Source organism: Eleutherodactylus coqui, chromosome 5 (genome assembly GCF_035609145.1).
Source record: "Eleutherodactylus coqui strain aEleCoq1 chromosome 5, aEleCoq1.hap1, whole genome shotgun sequence".
NCBI lineage: Eukaryota > Metazoa > Chordata > Amphibia > Anura > Eleutherodactylidae > Eleutherodactylus > Eleutherodactylus coqui.
In genome coordinates this window covers 185,909,852-185,929,274 of record NC_089841.1, presented here as the reverse complement: position 1 = coordinate 185,929,274, position 19,423 = coordinate 185,909,852, and the positions used below count along the sequence as shown (strand labels likewise).

Genomic DNA, 19,423 nt, shown 5'->3' with positions numbered 1-19,423 from the left:
CAGTCAGACGGGTTCTTTAGAAGTGTACAGATGTATTAAAAACTCAGTGTGCACCTACAGCATGGGTGGCTCCCTGGAACCCACCGGCGGTACACAAAAATATCCCATTGCATTGCCCAACACAGCTGAGGTAACGTCAGCTGTAATGCAGGTGGCCTAAAAATTAATTTGATTACACTGTAGGCGAGGGCCCACAAAAATTGCTGTATCAACAGTACTAATGTACATCCCAAAAATTGGCCATGGCCAGCCAACAGGGCAGGTGAAACCCATTAATCGCTTTGGTTAATGTGGCTTAAGTGGTAACTAGGCCTGGAGGCAGCCCAGTGTAACGAAAAATTGGTTCAAGTTAAAGTTCCAATGCTTTTAAGCGCATTGAAACTTATAAAAATTGTTCTGAAAAATTATTTGAGTGAGCCTTGTGGCCCTAAGAAAAATTGCCCGTTCAGCGTGATTACGTGAGGTTTCAGGAGGAGGAGCAGGAGGAGGAGGAGGAGGAATATTAGACACAGATTGATGAAGCAGAAATGTCCCCGTTTTGGATGGTGAGAGAGAACGTAGCTTCCATCCGCGGGTGCAGCCTACGTATTGCTTACGTATCGCTGCTGTCCGCTGGTGGAGAACAGAAGTCTGGGGAAATCCAGCCTTTGTTCATCTTGATGAGTGTTAGCCTGTCGGCACTGTCGGTTGACAAGCGGCTACGCTTATCTGTGATGATTCCCCCAGCCGCACTAAACACCCTCTCCGACAACACGCTAGCCGCAGGACAAGCAAGCACCTCCAGGGCATACAGCGCTAGTTCAGGCCACATGTCCAGCTTCGACACCCAGTAGTTGTAGGGGGCAGAGGCGTCACCAAGGATGGTCGTGCGATCCGCTACGTACTCCCTCACCATCCTTTTACAGTGCTCCCGCCGACTCAGCCGTGACTGGGGAGCGGTGACACAGTCTTGGTGGGGAGCCATAAAGCTGGCCAGGCCCTTAAAGACTGTTGCACTGCCTGGGATGTACATGCTGCTCGATCTACGCACATCCCCTGCTACCTTGCCCTCGGTACTGCGCCTTCTGCCACTAGCGCTGTCGGCTGGGAATTTTACCATCAGCTTGTCCGCAAGGGTCCTGTGGTATAGCAACACTCTCGAACCCCTTTCCTCTTCGGGAATCAGAGTGGGCAGGTTCTCCTTATACCGTGGATCGAGCAGTGTGTACACCCAGTAATCCGTAGTGGCCAGAATGCGTGCAACGCGAGGGTCACGAGAAAGGCATCCTAACATGAAGTCAGCCATGTGTGCCAGGGTACCTGTACGCAACACATGGCTGTCTTCACTAGGAAGATCACTTTCAGGATCCTCCTCCTCCTCCTCCTCCTCCTCAGGCCATACACGCTGAAAGGATGACAGGCAATCAGCCGGTGTACCGTCAGCAGCGGGCCAAGCTGTCTCTTCCCCCTCCTCCTCATCCTCCTCATGCTGCTCCTCCTCCTCCTGTACGCGCTGAGAAATAGACAGGAGGGTGCCCTGACTATCCAGCGGCATACTGTCTTCCCCCGCCCCCGTTTCCGAGCGCAAAGCAGCTGCCTTTATGGTTTGCAGGGAATTTCTCAAGATGCATAGCAGAGGAATGGTGACGCTAATGATTGTAGCATCGCCGCTCACCACCTGGGTAGACTCCTCAAAATTACCAAGGACATGGCAGATGTCTGCCAACCAGGCCCACTCTTCTGAAAGGAATTGAGGAGGCTGACTCCCACTGCGCCGCCCATGTTGGAGTTGGTATTCGACTATAGCTCTACGTTGTTCATAGAGCCTGGCCAACATGTGGAGCGTAGAGTTCCACCGTGTGGGCACGTCGCACAGCAGTCGGTGCACTGGCAGCTTAAAGTGATGTTGCAGGGTGCGCAGGGTGGCAGCGTCCGTGTGGGACTTGCGGAAATGTGCGCAGAGCCGGCGCGCCTTTACGAGCAGGTCTGACAAGCGTGGGTAGCTTTTCAGAAAGCGCTGAACCACCAAATTAAAGACGTGGGCCAGGCATGGCACGTGCGTGAGGCTGCCGAGCTGCAGAGCCGCCACCAGGTTACGGCCGTTGTCACACACGACCATGCCCGGTTGGAGGCTCAGCGGCGCAAGCCAGCGGTCGGTCTGCTGTGTCAGACCCTGCAGCAGTTCGTGGGCCGTGTGCCTCTTATCGCCTAAGCTGAGTAGTTTCAGCACGGCCTGCTGACGCTTGCCCACCGCTGTGCTGCCACACCGCGCGACACCGACTGCTGGCGACATGCTGCTGCTAACACATCTTGATTGCGAGACAGAGGAGGAGGAGGAGGAGGGTGCTTTAGTGGAGGAAGCATACACCTCCGCAGATACCACCACCGAGCTGGGGCCCGCAATTCTGGGGGTGGGTAGGACGTGAGCGGTCCCGGGCTCTGACTCTGTCCCAGCCTCCACTAAATTCACCCAATGTGCCGTCAGGGAGATGTAGTGGCCCTGCCCGCCTGTGCTTGTCCACGTGTCCGTAGTTAAGTGGACCGTGGCAGTAACCGCGTTGGTGAGGGCGCGCACAATGTTGCGGGAGACGTGGTCGTGCAGGGCTGGGACGGCACATCGGGAAAAGTAGTGGCGACTGGGAACTGAGTAGCGCGGGGCCGCCGCCTCCATGATACTTTTGAAGGACTCAGTTTCCACAACCCTATACGGCAGCATCTCAAGGCTGATGAATTTTGCTATGCGGACGGTTAACGTTTGAGCGTGCGGGTGCGTGGCGGCGTACTTGCGCTTGCGCTCGAACACTTGCGCAAGCGACGGCTGAACGGTACGCTGAACTACACTGCTGGATGGGGCCGAGGACAGCGGAGATGAGGGTATGGGTGCAGGCCATGAGGCGGTAGTGCCTGTGTCCTGAGAGGGGGGTTGCATCTCAGTGGCAGGTTGGGGCACAGGGGGAGAGGCAGGGGTGCAAACCGGAGGCGGTGAACGGCCTTCGTCCCACCTTGTGGGGTACTTGGCCATCATATGTCTGCGCATGGTGGTGGTGGTGAGGCTGTTGGTGTTGGCTCCCCGGCTGAGCTTTGCGCAACAAAGGTTGCACACCACTGTTCGTCGGTCGTCAGGCGTCTCTGTGAAAAACTGCCAGACCTTAGAGCACCTCGGCCTCTGCAGGGTGGCATGGCGCGAGGGGGCGCTTTGGGAAACACTTGGTGGATTATTCGGTCTGGCCCTGCCTCTACCCCTGGCCCTGGCCACCGCACTGCCTCTTGCAACCTGCCCTGCTGATGCCCTTGACTCCCCCTCTGAAGACCTGTCCTCCTGAGTAAGCGTTGCACACCAGGTGGGGTCAGTCACCTCATCGTCCTGCTGCTCTTCCTCCGAATCCTCTGTGCGCTGCTCCCTTGGACTTACTGCCCTTACTACTACCTCACTGCAAGACAACTGTGTCTGATCGTCATCATCCTCCTCACCCACAGAAAGTTGTTGAGACAGTTGGCGGAAGTCCCCAGCCTCTTCCCTCGGACCCCGGGAACTTTCGAATGGTTGGGCATCAGTGACGATAAACTCCTCTGGTGGGAGAGGAACCGCTGCTGCCCAATCTAAGCAGGGGCCCGAGAACAGTTCCTGGGAGTGTTCCCGCTCCTGAGCAGGTGTCATTGTAGTGGAGTGAGGAGGCTGGGAGGAAGGAGGAGCAGCAGACAGAGGATTCGGATTTGCAGCAGTGGACGGCGCAGAACTGCGTGTTGACGATAGGTTGCTCGAAGCACTTTCTGCCATCCAGGACAGGACCTGCTCACACTGCTCATTTTCTAATAAACGTCTCCCGCGTGGACCCATTAATTGGGCGATGAATGTGGGGACGCCAGAAACGTGCCTCTCTCCTAATCGCGCAGCAGTCGGCTGCGACACACCTGGATCAGGAGCTCGGCCTGTGCCCACACCCTGACTTGGCCCTCCGCGTCCTCGGCCGCGTCCACGTCCTCTAGGCCTACCCCTACCCCTCAGCATGCTGTATTACCAGTGATTTGATTTCACAGGCAGGAAATAAATTGGCGCAAGACTGCAGGCCAAATATAATTTTTTCCCTTTTTGGAAAACGAAAGGCCCCACTGCCTCTAGTGAATGAATAATCTAAGTTTAATAACTGTGCTGTGTCCCTGCTAATGTGTCACAGAACGTGAGGGTAGCAGAGTTATTATAACTCTGGCAGAGCAGGTATTTTTTTTCCCAATTAAGGAAAGCAAATGGCGAAGCCAGCAGTAAAGCGTAGCTGGGTGCGTATGATTTAGCAATGCTTTTCACGCAGCTCACACGTGTCCACCGCCCGTAAGGACGGACAGAGGCTGGACAAATAGATTTGTTTTCACTTGTTTTTCCACCAAAAGGCAGCACTGCGTATATTCAATGAACATGAGAAGTTTAATAACTGTGCTGTGTCCCTGCTAATGTGTCACAGAACGTGAGGGTAGCAGAGTTATTATAACTCTGGCAGAGCAGGTATTTTTTTTCCCAATTAAGGAAAGCAAATGGCGAAGCCAGCAGTAAAGCGTAGCTGGGTGCGTATGATTTAGCAATGTTTTTCACGCAGCTCACACGTGTCCACCGCCCGTAAGGACGGACAGAGGCTGGACAAATAGATTTGTTTTCACTTGTTTTTCCACCAAAAGGCAGCACTGCGTATATTCAATGAACATGAGAAGTTTAATAACTGTGCTGTGTCCCTGCTAATGTGTCACAGAACGTGAGGGTAGCAGAGTTATTATAACTCTGGCAGAGCAGGTATTTTTTTTCCCAATTAAGGAAAGCAAATGGCGAAGCCAGCAGTAAAGCGTAGCTGGGTGCGTATGATTTAGCAATGTTTTTCACGCAGCTCACACGTGTCCACCGCCCGTAAGGACGGACAGAGGCTGGACAAATAGATTTGTTTTCACTTGTTTTTCCACCAAAAGGCAGCACTGCGTATATTCTATGAATAATAACTGTGTTGTCGCCCTGCCTATACAATTCTTTCCCTGCAGTATCAATGGAGGGTGGAATGCTCTGCAGAGGCGATTTTGAGAAGCCCAAAAAAAATGCAGCACAGCTAACAGCAGCCTGGACAGTACTGCACACGGATAAATATGGCCCTAGAAAGGACCGTTGAGGTTCTTGAAGGCTACACTCACTCCTAACACTCTCCCTGCCTATGCAGCACTTCTGTCCCTAATGCCAGGTGCAACGCTCTGCAGAGCCGATTTTGAGAAAAAAAAAATGCCACTGCTAACAGCAGCCAACACACAGCTATCAGTGGCCCTAATAAGGACCTTTGGGGGTCTTGAAGCCTACACTAACTACCAATTCTTTCCCTACAGCAGCTCCGGTATAAACAGCACTGTCCCTCATCTAACTCACACCGCATCTGAGGCGAGCCGCGGGAGGGGCCGACTTTTATATTAGGCGAACACCTGATCTCGCCAGCCACTCACAGCAGGGGGGTGGTATAGGGCTTAAACGTTGCAGGGGGAAGTTGTAATGCCTTCCCTGTCTTTCAATTGGCCAGAAAAGCGCGCTAACGTCTCAGGGAAGGAAGTGAAAGTAACCAGAACACCGCATGGTGTTCGTTACGAATAACGAACATCCCGAACACCCTAATATTCGCACGAATATCAAGCTCGGACGAACGCGTTCGCTCATCTCTAGTGGTAAGGAATTAAGGGGTTAATCTTTGTTTTCAAATTTAGCTGATCAAACTGATCCTGCGCACAACCGGTAGAGGCAGTTTACTTAATTTACTAAATTTATCTTAATAATATAGCAGGGATATACATTGGGTCGGTCAGGTTCTGCAGAGCCTCTCATAATAATGATTCCCAGCTATTTGGAACTGTTGACCACCAGAAGGCCATACAATAGAGTAACCCACTCCATACTTCAAAGGGCATTAGAGATGACTTGGACTAGTTGACACGTAAACCTGAATTCTTATTAATGGTATTCAGAAAGCGCCTCAGGATCGTTAGTTGGTTGCTTAGACAGACCAGTTCTTATCCTCCAGACATGGGGAGAGCTGCAGAAACATTGGGGGTTTCTCTTACCAGAGAACCTCCCCCAAAATAGAAAATTTATAGGAAAAAGCTATTAATAAAAGAAATCTGCGCTCTTGAGCTACAACGTTCAGCAACCAATATTGTCACAAGATCAAAAAAGGAATGGCACTTACTCGAGAGAAGGGGGGGTATGAAATCCAAAAATCCCCCTTCTTGAAGTGTCAGCTCCTTAGTATCAGCAAACCACATCTCAACCACATCAACTTAAGAAATCCACCTTCATTCTAAGTTGTGGTGGACAGTGCAGGGGCAATGCGTTTCAGTGCTCTGAGGCACCTTTATCAAGCCAGGCGGGGCGACTTCTCTTCATACAGCGCGGGCGTCAGCTGTTTAATACAGTTGACACCCGCGGGCAATAGCCACGATTGGCTGTTCGGCCGATCGCAGCTATTAACCCTTTAAATTCCATATTCCATTTAAATCCCCCGAACAATGTTCTTGGGTCCTGCATGGCTCACCCGCGGTGTGATCAGGGGAACCGTGCAGGTGTCATGGCAGCCGGGGGCCTTTAGAAAGGCCCCAGGGCTGCCTTAGCAGACTGCCTATCAAGCTATCCCCATGGGGTGGCTTGATAGACTGCCTGTCAAATGGCAGTATGACGTAATGCTATAGCATTACGTCATACTGTAGGAGCGATCAAAGCATCGCTGGTTGTAATCCCCCAAGGGGACTTTAAAGTAGAGTAAAAAAAAAAATCAATAAAGTTTTTTTAATTGTAAAAAAATGTAATTGTTTTTTAATTGCGGGGATGAAGGAAACTCCTGCCACAGCTGTGACAGCTGTGGCAGAAGTCCACGGCATTATCCATATCTTTTCAATGGGGCTAGCGCTGCTGCCGCTGGCCCCATTGGAAAGACTTGTGATATCCCGGCATGATACCGTTTTTTTTTCTCGCACTGCGCTGCGAGAGTTTTCACTTACTCTCGCAGCGCAGTGGAGAAAAAAACGCCAGTGGGTGTCCGCCCTGACACTGATAAATGTAAGGTTATGCACATGGGCAGGGAAATGTATGTCAATACAGAGATCTTTCCCATCATCTATTTATACTCAGGACTGTGACTGTAACACGGGGGTGCCCTCTACATCTAGAGGAAAGAAGGTTTCAACACCTACGTAGAAGGGGAGTGTATACGCAGTGAGACTATGGAACTCTCTGCCTAAGGACAAGGTAATGGCGAATTACAGTTTAAGAGGGGCCTATACGCTTTGCTTTCATATTGATAACTGCTTATGACCGGTAGATGGCTCTGTGTAACTTAATTTGGATTTACATAAAACTTATTTCACTATTTGGTCATTTCCAGATTTTGTGTGAAAGAGGAAACATCTGGAAGGGATGATGCGGCTCATGTCTGTATCTACAATAAGACCTCATATACTTGTAGTAAGGAAGATACTGGATCATCGTTATATACATCATGCTTCTGACAACTGCTTTTCTTCTATTCCTCTGCATTGGTAAGACTTAAATAAATATGAAATCATGTAAAATCCAGGTTAACTCTTCCATCACCGCTTATAACTCACTATTATATAACTTTCTGCCTCCAGGGGTCACTTACAATGTATTACTGAGTCAAAGCAGCTCTGAAAGTCAGGTCTATGGAGAACCTGTTGTCATATCATGTGAAGCCTCTGGGTATGACTTTGCTGGATACTGGTTGGCCTGGCTGAAGCATGTTCCTGGGAGAGAACTTGTGTATATAGGACATATTTATCCATCTAATGGCTACACCAGAATCACAGATTCATTTAGTCTAAGATTCCAGTTACAAACAAATAATACAAAAAACATGGGATACATGAAAATAGCGAATGTTCAGTATGAAGACGCTGCTGTGTATTACTGCGCTCGTTGGAGCACAGTGCTCATGGTGCTAGTGTGGAGTCATACAAATACTTTACAGCTGTTTGTGGTCTTTATAGAATTTTAGATTTCACTATGAAAAAGCAAGAAGACAAATTAGGGCTAAAAAGCTCGAACAGAAGTGTGTGGGTGTGGGTGTGGGTGTGGGTGTGTATTATAAAGAAGAAAAAGAGTTTTAAAATACCTACATGACTGCTCCTCCTCTCAGCATGTCTGATGAGGTATAAGAAATACGAGTTGAAGCGACAGGAGCATATAATGATTAATTTGATGTTTTCTTAATTGATTTTGGAGAAATTGGAAAGTCAGCACCAAGAATCTACAAAAGTAAACCCATTGTGTGGTCATTAGTGCTGTAGACAAGTCATCTTCAACCTGTGGTTCTCTGGCTATTGAGAAACTCCCAGCATGCACAACAGGTGGAGAGACAGAGCTTGGAGACCATTGCTCTAGGCTAAGTCTTGACCCTTCCCGAATCTAATTTTGAAAATATTGTAAGATTGTTGTTACTGTACACAGGTTTATAATATCTGAATTTATAATGGGTATTGTATGAAGTAAAAAATGGAAAAACATTGAATGCATGAATAGAGCAGATTCTTCCTCTTCATTCTCCCCCATAAAGTTACTGCAAGTTATTTTGCTGCCTCTGAGGTCTCACTATATCAAATAAAACTTAAAGAACAGTACCTCATTATCGGACTGAGGTCTCATATATGCTCCATAAAGTCTAGAAATTTGTTTAGGGTTACAGAACAATATATGTACAAATTTAGTAAAACCTAGAGGTTTTCCAAGTTATTGTAAATACAGTTTAAAGGAGATCCCCAATTTATTTAACCCCTCTCTGGACTGAAACTGGACAGTGATAATTTACTACTCAACATGGCAGTTTTGTTCATGAAAGACACAAATAATCGCTCAAATTTTCCTTTTCATTGGTGAAATACATTACCTTTAGTCATGAAGATCCGGAAACGTTGATTCTAGTCATGTGACCCTGTACAGTTACGACCCCTAGAAGTCCCAAATATACAGTATATGAAGAAAATATTGTGCAGTAACAGAAGAGATGAAGCTTCTTCTCATCAGCTTTCTTCTGCTCCCTTACTTTGGTAGGAGAACATGTGATGTGGGGAGATATGATGGTCATTGTATCACCAATACAGTCATTACTTCTCTATTTCTCTGTATTTTTCAGGCATCAGAGCTCAGGTTCAGCTCCGTCAGCCACAATCAGTATCTGTACAATACAGGGGAGAAGTCCAGTTATCATGTAATGCTTCTGGATATGAGTTTACAAACTATTGGATTGCTTGGCTCAAGCAAATTCCAAGCAAAGAACTGGTGTACATGGGTTGTATGCATCCTTCTAGTGGATATACTTATTTCACACCATCATTTATAGGAAGATTTAATATGAGGACAAATGATAGAATGAGAATGGCTTACCTAGATATTCGTGATGTTCAGTTGGAAGATGATGCTGTTTATTACTGTGCGCGAGATCCACAGTGATCATGTTATCATCATCTCATACTCTAATATCCTGTACACATTGTACTATATCACTGTATCATAGACACGGGTACAGACACCTGGCATGGGGCACAATAGACAGAACAGATGTGAGATGATGCTGCCCAACTTCTCATGAACTTTGTTAGTAGTTAAGGACGGTGTCTAATTTTGCTCCTTGATATCGTCCTTTGCTATCATTTATAACTAAATATAATTTTTAAGTACATGAAATATATCCTTTTTAACTATTCACATTTCTCTTTTTAATAGAGGTGTGACATGAAGCTCCTGCACCACAATGTAAAATGTGTAACAAGCCCCCCAACTAACATGTGTACCATGTATAATACTGGTGTCTATGCATGTGAAAGAGTGACCTTCGGGTGCCTTCTGACATCAGGGCCCAAGTGGAACTGCTACCGCTGTACTCCATATACGTATGTCCCTGCTTTCTAATAGAACATATAAAACATAGGATATTTGAAATTACAAAACAGAATTTATACCATAAAGTAAGTCAGACAAATCCTGATTGTAACAGAAACACAAAAATGTCAAATATGTTCTTATATGTTTGTTGGTTCTTAGGAGGATCTGGTCAATAAAAGGTGTCAACAGTAATTATGCTCCAATAAGAATTAAAGTATGACCCATGAGAGCTGTCCTGTATCTTCTATTTGCAGTTTACTGGTGTCTTAACTTGTGCCATCATATTTTCACACTTGTCATCCTGTGAGGGTATATATATATATATATATATATATATATATATATATATTGCCATATGTTCTTTATACTTTTATACCTATATGCAAGTTTTATTCAATTCCAAATGAGAAAAAACTTTAATACTTCGCCTTACATCAGATATGCCAAAGCTTTGCAAGAGATGTCCTAGAAATTCAGAGAAAACCACCGAACCAGACGCAAGGACGCATGTACTTGCCTGTTTTCCCAGAAGCCCATATCAAGATGTTCAAATGTACATGACTGTTATATGATTTTCACTGTCTCAGTCCGCAAATCCGGACTGCCCATATATGGTTATAAGCCCATCACCCCTTAGTGGTGAGAGGGCAGAGGGTATAAGATCTCATGTAATCTGTAATAAAGTGCGCAGTTTTTTCTCCCGTGTGAGGAGCTAGACCAGACTCCTGTGTGTGGTGTCTCTTCTTACGGCCGGCAACGGGGCAAGTGGGGTGGGCCGGATTGGTGCTGTACTTAGAATTTTAACCCTCATAAATGGCGCCCGAACGTGCGGCGGTAAAATCGGAGCTTACAGCGCAATTCACCCGGATCCACGCTACTGAGAAACCGTCCTACTGCAAACCGAGCCTGATCAACTCACTTAGAACTCCAGGTAAGACAAACATATATTTATGTTGTGTTTTACGCTGAGAGTCTTGCAGCAGGACTGACTATCTGTGGTTTGTGACCGGACGGGTTGGGTTAAGAGTTCTACACGGTAACTCGTGTGGGCTCCGGGTTTGCCGTCATGGACCACTGACCGTGATATGCGCACCAATGGCTCACCCAGAAACTAGTCTGTAGTTTATTTGTACTTTGAAGTCCGTAGCGTTTTAGCGATAGTGGAGATTGTTTGTTATATCTGCAGAATTTTTTTCTCTTACTTTTCATTTGATCTCACAAGAGAAGGGACCCTCAGGTTAGTTTAGTTAGTTGTTAATGGTTTAGCAGAGAGGGATGCATTTTGTGAGATGTCTCATAGAAAGAAGGGACTCTCGGTCGGTTTGCCTTATATATGGGGCTAGCGATTTGATTTCAGAGAGATGCATTTTTATGGGACTGGTTCCATAAGGAGAAGGGACCCTCGGTTGTCTGCCGGTATATAAGGGGCTGACAATTTGAAAATTAAGAGGGATGCATTCTATGGAGCGTGTTATTATTATTATTATTTTTGTTGTTGTAATATGCGTAAGATCTTATTAAAGAAGATAGAGCCCCTCAAGGGCTGCCGCCGTGTGGATGAATCTGTAGAATGTAAGAAAACTCTAATGAAAATGTGTGACACCGACCCGCATGGCAGATTACAAAATGGTGTCTGGGAGGAGGTCTTTAGGACCGAGAGGTGCCTTGGAAGACCAAGGTTTGCTAGAAGCAGAGAGACAGTCAGAGAAAGTTACGTATGTACACATTATTTGTTTAAGAAAGTGTCCGTAAGTGAAATGTTGAAAAGTACAGTAAGTGATCAAGAGGGCGTCAGGAGAGTGTCTATTGAAGGTTATATTGGCAGTTAGGTAGGGGAGAAAAGTGATGAAGTAAGAAGCAAGTCGATAAGTAAGTTACAATGCACGTGATTTTTTGGCAAAGAGATGAAGATGTGTATAATACAAGATAGATAATAGATAATATGTATAATCCATACTAGGTGGATATATATGTGTATATATATATACTGTATTTGCAAATAGTGCAAATAGTTAACTGAGATTGCTAGTAGGGGAGAAGAGTCTGTTGACATGTAGCTGCAAAGTCTGTGTAGCCTTCCAAGGTCAGGAAGATAACAGCGAGTGAGAAGATACAATAACATCCTTGGTTAATATCTTGGCTTGCTTGCAATGAATTGAAATGAATTTAATTAGTAGTTATACTGTCTTAGTAGGCAGGGAAATATAGTAATTTCTAATGTATATTCTTACTTATACAGGGGTTGAAAATGAATGTTGCAAGGTCCCAGCATATGTGTTAATTATGATTTCAAAATGTTTTTCAATAGTTTAAGCTAAAACAAATCAGTTTGTGTTTCATAGTCGCGGAGAGATAAGAGATTTGTTTTGAAATGGTGGGGGCTTTCAGAACTCACTCCAAATTCAGGGTCACAGAAACTAAATACTTCAGCATTTAATACAGCATATAATAGCTTCAGTAGATAAGAAATATAGAATGTCTCAGCAAACTTTTTCACATAATTTGTCAAAGATAGCGCTCATTCACAATCTCATCTCAATAGAATCATGTACTTTATAAAAATTATAGCACTCACCTCGGTGTTTTTCAACTGATGTATGTATGTTTGCCAAACTTTTTTTGTCTGTGTATCTGTATGGACTGGTACACCTTTAAAGGGGGGCGACGGAGCAGACTTGAGCGCATGGATGGATGTGAGTTAGTGACCCGTGTTTGAGCTGTGGTGGAATGTGTGATGTGGAAATTGACTGGGGGTAAAAGTCCTCCCCATGCATGGGAGTTTGCTTGGTTGAGATGTGGACGTGTGGACGGTTAAGCTGAAATTAAGTTGAGAAGACGGACGCAATGTGCCAATATCGAGGGGGTGGAGCTAGATGATGTAATAGTACGTAGTAATGTTTCATCCCTCCTGCACAAGGGAGGGGGGAGAATTTTGAGCAGCTAGGTTTTTTGTTTTGTTTTGTTTTTTTTTCTCCTGTCTGAAATTTGATAAAGATATTGCAGGCAGGACCAGACTAATAATGAATTCACTTAAAGGGATATCACATTTCAAATATTAGTAGATGTTTTGTAGATTTTTCTGTCCCGGTGTAACTCATGTTTCTGCTATTGGTGTTAACATCTTACAGGCCTTATCTGCTTCCATCAAATCTTTTTACAATGTTATAATAACTTAAACCCGGCTACTATTCTTCCAATTGAGTACCCTGGTTTAAAGGGGGGGAGGAAAAGGCATAGGTGATCTAGGTATTGCAAGTCAGCCATTTTAGGTATTGCAAATCAGCCATTTTTAAATTTTTTTGCAAGTCATTTTTACATTTTTTAAATTTTTTTTGCAACAAGGTTCTAATCTTTTTCAAATAGAATACCAGCCTGATTGTCTAGCATTGATGCAAGAAGAAAATTTAAGTTTTAAAAAGTTACTCAAAGCCCTTGTTAATAATGCATATTTTGAGTTGTTTTTTATAGATGGTACCAGGGTGATTGACGACTCCACACTGGATATACGGTGGTTACACAACAAGATGTCCTAAAAAGCAGAATGTCTCCGCATGTCGCAGTACAAGAAGCGGATCTAAAAGCACTCACGGAGGCGTGTGGAGTGGCCACAGGTAAGACGACAAACATTTACACTGACTCCCGGTATGCATTTGGCATAGCTCATGATTACGGCCCAACATGGAAGGCCAGACAGTTTTTTACCTCAGCAGGACAGCCAATTAAGAATGATGCAGCGGTGCAGTCTCATGGAGACCCTACTTCTACCTGACAAGGTGGAAAGCTCACACCAATTCCTACACCGGAGAAGCGAAAGGCAACGCCATCACAGACCACACAGCAAAAGCAGCGGCCCTCAAGCCGTGGAAGACAGAAGAAAAGAAGAATTTGACTAAACTTGGACTTTGATAAAAATCTTGGACTTTGATAAAAATCTTGGACTTTGATAAAAATCTTGGACTTTGATTATAACTTTGGACTTTGACTAAAACTACAAATGGACTAAAAAGGGACAGCGTATGGTGAACAGTCAACAGAACTTGCTTACCATAGTCCCTGTGCCTCATGATGGCCCAGCTGATGCACGAAAAGACGCACCTCTTAAAGCAGTAATGATGTCGATGCTTGAAAAAGGACGGGTAGCTCCTTGGTTTTCTGTAGCTGCTGCATCATTTGTCCAATTTTGCATGATCTTTGCCGTAAAGCAACAGGGCAGAAGTAAATTTGCCACATCACACTTGCCTAGACCACTCTACCCATTTCAGGGATTGCAAATTGGCTACACTCAGCTCCCACCTGTTGGGAAGCATGAAAATGTGCTTGTTGTTGATTTCTTTTCAGGTTGGAGACCTACTCTGTTACCAAAGTAAATAAGCAGGTAATCGCACAGAAGCTCATGAATGAGGTAATCCGCAGATATGGGGTACCGGAAGTGATTGAGTCAAACAAAGGTACACACTGCACAGGTGAAATAATGCAACACATCATGTCTGTTTTGGGTATATCCCAGGCTTTTCACACACCCTACCATCCGCGGAGTAGGGGGAAAGTAGATACAAAAGGTAATGAAGAAAATGGGTAAATTTTGAATTGAGTGTCTTTCTATTAGTTTTTCTTTTTTCCAGGAGGATACATGCCACAGTAGCAGAGTTTGGGGAATGATTTTCTTGTTAATGTTGTCATAGGCCTCTCCAAGGAATTGTTAGTAATGCATTCTGTAGTCTCTGCTTTTCTCCCAGGTCCGACAGATGAGTGTCACAATCTGAAACCAGGTGACAGGGTCTATGTGAAAAAGTTTGAGAGAGAAACCCTGTTTGAATGTCCTTACCAGATGTTGTTCACCATCCCAACTGCAGTAAAGCTCGAAGGAAAACCCACTTGGATCCACACTTCGCACTGAAAAAAACTAATGATCCTGCATATCCTTTACATGCTATAATGTGGTACAATTCCTCTAACACACCTTTGACTACTGTACACTAGCCCCCTGTTTCAGAAAAAATTAATACAATGAAATGTGCAATATGAAGCCTACACTGAGGGTGGGAATCCAACACCGCATCGTGCTAAGAGAGACGTTGACACTCAAGGTGGTAACTTTGATCCACATGTACACATAGATGCAATAGGAGTGCCAAGGGGGGTGCCAGATGAATTTAATTCTAGAGATCAGGTTAAAGTAGGTTTTGAGTCCTTATTTGCTTTTATCACTGTTAATAATAATGTAGATTAGATGAATTATATCTATTACAATCAGCAGAGGTTTGTAAACTACACCAGAGATGCTTTGAAAGGGTTAGCGGACCAATTAGGGCCCACTGCATCCATGGCCCTAGAGTGGCCCTGGATATGATTTTAGCAGAAAGAGGTGGGGTATGTAATTTCTTGTATGTGTATTATCCCTTTGATCAAAAAGAATATGAGTAAGGGACTGGATAATGTGACACCAACGTTTCCCTTGTTTGAAAAAGATGAAGAGCCAGTTCCGATAATGCCAACCACGTACGTTACCAGAAGAATGGAGAGATGGACTAGTACTGTGTCTGCCTCAGTCTCATAAGATGGACTGTCAGTGGACTTCCCATTTGCCTAGGGAAAGTGCAGAAGACCTTAGGTTCCGGCGAGGGCACACCCTGTGGGGTGTTAACTTGTACAGATAGAGGGTATGGAGGCCCGGAAATAAGCCCAGGGAATCCATGGCCTCCTTCTGAGGTTAGGTAGGGATCCCTCCCTTTTAGGAATAGGGACTTACGGGCAGTGGAGAAACCCTGACGTAAGGGAGAGACGACCGAGGAAGAGTGCAAGGTCTGATGCTTGATCTCCATATTAAGTTTTTTAGGGGGGTTTGTGAGGGTATATATATATATATATATATATATATATATATATATATATATATATTGCCATATGTTCTTTATACTTTTATACCTATATGCAAGTTTTATTCAATTCCAAATGAGAAAAAACTTTAATACTTCGCCTTACATCAGATATGCCAAAGCTTTGCAAGAGATGTCCTAGAAATTCAGAGAAAACCACCGAACCAGACGCAAGGACGCATGTACTTGGCTGTTTTCCCAGAAGCCCATATCAAGATGTTCAAATGTACATGATTGTTATATGATTTTCACTGTCTCAGTCCGCAAATCCGGACTGCCCATATATGGTTATAAGCCCATCACCCCTTAGTGGTGAGAGGGCAGAGGGTATAAGATCTCATGTAATCTGTAATAAAGTGCGCAGTTTTTTCTCCCGTGTGAGGAGCTAGACCAGACTCCTGTGTGTGGTGTCTCTTCTTACGGCCGGCAACGGGGCAAGTGGGGTGGGCCGGATTGGTGCTGTACTTAGAATTTTAACCCTCATAAACCACTATAATGAAGTGTGACCATGTACAGCGACCTAACTGTTGCAAAAACAGCAGACACAGGACATTGAAAATAAGATGCATCTTTACGATGAAGACGAGATTTGTGCAAGAGGAGTCCACCAAACCGTGGTACTAAGTGGATAAGTATCAGAGTATAAGTGGTGATCAAGAATTAGTGGTTGGACTCAATATACCCCACATATAGGTCCTTACACATATTGCTTGTCTAATGGAGAGCAGAAGTTCGAGGGCATCTCTGGAAATTATGTGTGCAATTACCAACATTATAAAACAGTTATACAAAAGAGTATTGAACCAACATCAGGTGAGTCTTCACATCTATTTTTGTGGATTGTCTTACGGAGAGAAAAATAATGATCAGTATGTTTATTATCCATGTCACTCAGAAATATCATAATAGCTAAGTCATACATTTACAGCGGGTGCGAAAGATATTCGGACCCTTTTCACTTTTTTTACATTTTATGTTGTGGCCTTGTGCAATTTAAAAAAAGGGGTTTAGGGTGTAATAATGGCTATTAATTTATGTTTTCAAATTAAGCTGGTCAAACTGATCCTGCACATATCTGGTAATGGGAATGAACTCCATGAACTAAGTTTATCTTAAAAATAATCCAGCAGTGGGATACACAGTCCCTGATGAATTACAGATATTTGGAACTGATGATCACCAGAAGGCTGTAGACAAAAGTAACCCACTCCATATTCCAAAGCCTTGGCTTGGACTAGTTGATCTGCAAATCCAAAAGACTCAATTTCTGAATATGATGCATAGTCTGAGACATGCGCAAAATAAGATCTGCATATATCCTTACAAGGTCTAAAAAAGATGACAAACTAATATGACAAATTTAGTTTGGCGAAAACCAAACATAGCTTATCACCCCAAACACCTCATACTAACTGCCAAGCACGGTAGGGAAGGGTTAATGATTTGGACTTGTTTTGCTGCCATAGGACTGTCATTGATTCTACCAGTCATTGATTCTACCATGAACTCCTCTGTATGACGAAGTCAAATGTGAGGCCATCTATCCAAAAGCTAAAGCTTTGCTGAAGCTAGGTCATGCAATAGGACAATGAACCCAAGCACACTGGCATATCCACATCAGAATGTCTGAAACAAAAAGTCTGGATATTGATGCATTTGCTATCTACCATTGCAATATGTGATGCTGTGGAGGATTTTTCCATGACTTATTTACATGGAAAATAATAAAATACCAACCTAAACTGAGAAGGAAGAGATTAAAGAGAGCCTATCACTTCTGAAGAATCCTTAGGAAGTGATATAAGATTATAATATAAGTCATAAGTAATTTCTCTTATATATAACTTTTTAAAAAATTGAAGATTTACATCTGGTTAAAGATACAGCCCTATTTACCACACTAAAACCAAGATCAACCTCAACCACAACCCCCCCCCCCCCCCACACACACACACACACTTTCCCAGTATACAATCATTGACACATTTACAAAAATGGTATGTAAGGCTATAGCTAAAATCAAACCCAGCAAAATATATGTACACTCTAATTTAACATCAAATGAAAAGCAAGCCCTTAAACAGCTACAACATAACCACAAAACTATCATCAAACCCTCAGGCAATGGTAATAATATACTGAATATAGATCGTTTGGATTATGAAATTATGACTAGATATCTTTTGGATGACTGAGATGTATACAAGGTCTTGACTTGCAATCCGACCGCACATCTGGATGAATGACATACCAACTTGCAGGAAGCTGTTGATAATCTAGTCTTACGATTGGACGAATTAAAATTTATATTTGACCCTAACTCTATGATTGCGTCATTTTATGCTCTTCTGAAAACACATTAAAAGGTAATACCAGGCCACCCCATAGTATCTGGTAACAACTATCTTACACAAAATGCAAGTATTAATCTGGACTATATACTTTGACCATTTGTGGAATCTCTTCCATCCTACCTTCATGAAGCTAGGGATACTATTACAAAAATCCATGAAATACACATTTTACCTGGTGTCCTCTTAACAAGTATAGATGGTGAAAGCATATATAGTAACATTTATCACCTCTTGGGCTTACAAGGTGTCACACACTTCCTGAACACTCCAGGTAAACAATTCTCTATACACAATGACTTTGTTTTTTCCCGTCTTGATTTTGTCCTTAAAATAGTGTTTTGTTCGAGGACACTTTTTTCATCAGATATGTGGCGTAGCCATGGGAACGGCATGTGCACCGACATATGCAAATCTTTTTCTTGGGTGGTCAAAATTTACTATCGTTTTCTTAGATACTCTTAATTTATACACGAATCACATTCTTTTCTGTGGATGCTTTATAGATGACATACATATCCTATGGGATGGTAGTAGTACCCTATTTTTGGAATTTATTACCATGATAAACAACAATGACAATGACATGCATTTCACTTCGGAAATGCATGCCACTACTATTGACTTCCTCGATCTCTCTACAGGCCCTTTTGCACGCAAAGATAATTTTTCAAATGACTGAAGGATTGAAAGATTTAGCGATCTATTTGCATAAAGTGTTAATGGCCATTAATGGCCATTAACACTTTATCATCTTTATTTGCATGTAAAAGGTCTTCCGGAAGCTGTTTGCAGAGCCCAGCATTTGTTTAAACGCACGACCAGCTATGCAAACAGCTGCCGACACATTGCATTGTTCTCTCGTGGCTGCCAGCAAATTGCATTGTCCCCCCCCCCCCCTCTTCCCCGCCGGCTACTGTAAACATGCTGTGAGGAGAACAGCGTGCAGTCTATTGAAGGATAAATGTGTTTGCTTTATCTTTCAGTGGCTGAATGATGGATTTGAAGTTAACATTAAAATCATCATTCAAACGAAAAGGGCACGATGTCCGTTTTTACATGTAACGATCACAGGCAAACAAATTTTTTTGAATTTTCTGTTGCATGAGATTTTTTAACTGTTTCTAGGTGCATTTTCAATGCTGATTTCAAATCTGTCATCAGTTTTTGTGAGGAAAAAAGAAGAACTGAACTGAGTGACTGAGTGCGTGATTTGGGCCTCTCTAAGCAATCGTCAGAGCTGTTAGCCTCAAGACTCCAGGAGAAACATTTGCTACATCGCTCAGCAACAGTTTCTTACTTCCGAAAGAGAG

General features: G+C 43.9%; 1 protein-coding gene across 1 annotated transcript in view; it reads left to right on the top strand.

The window, feature by feature from the left end:
- The first annotated feature begins 7,442 nt into the window (after positions 1-7,442).
- LOC136628212 (immunoglobulin gamma-1 heavy chain-like) overlaps positions 7,443-19,423 on the top strand; it is a 147,682-nt gene continuing 135,701 nt past the window's right edge. Inside the window, exon 1 of the mRNA XM_066603940.1 lies at positions 7,443-7,524. Coding sequence (XP_066460037.1) covers positions 7,485-7,524 — 40 coding nt within the window. The 5' untranslated portion in view covers positions 7,443-7,484. The remainder of the gene's footprint in view (positions 7,525-19,423) is intronic.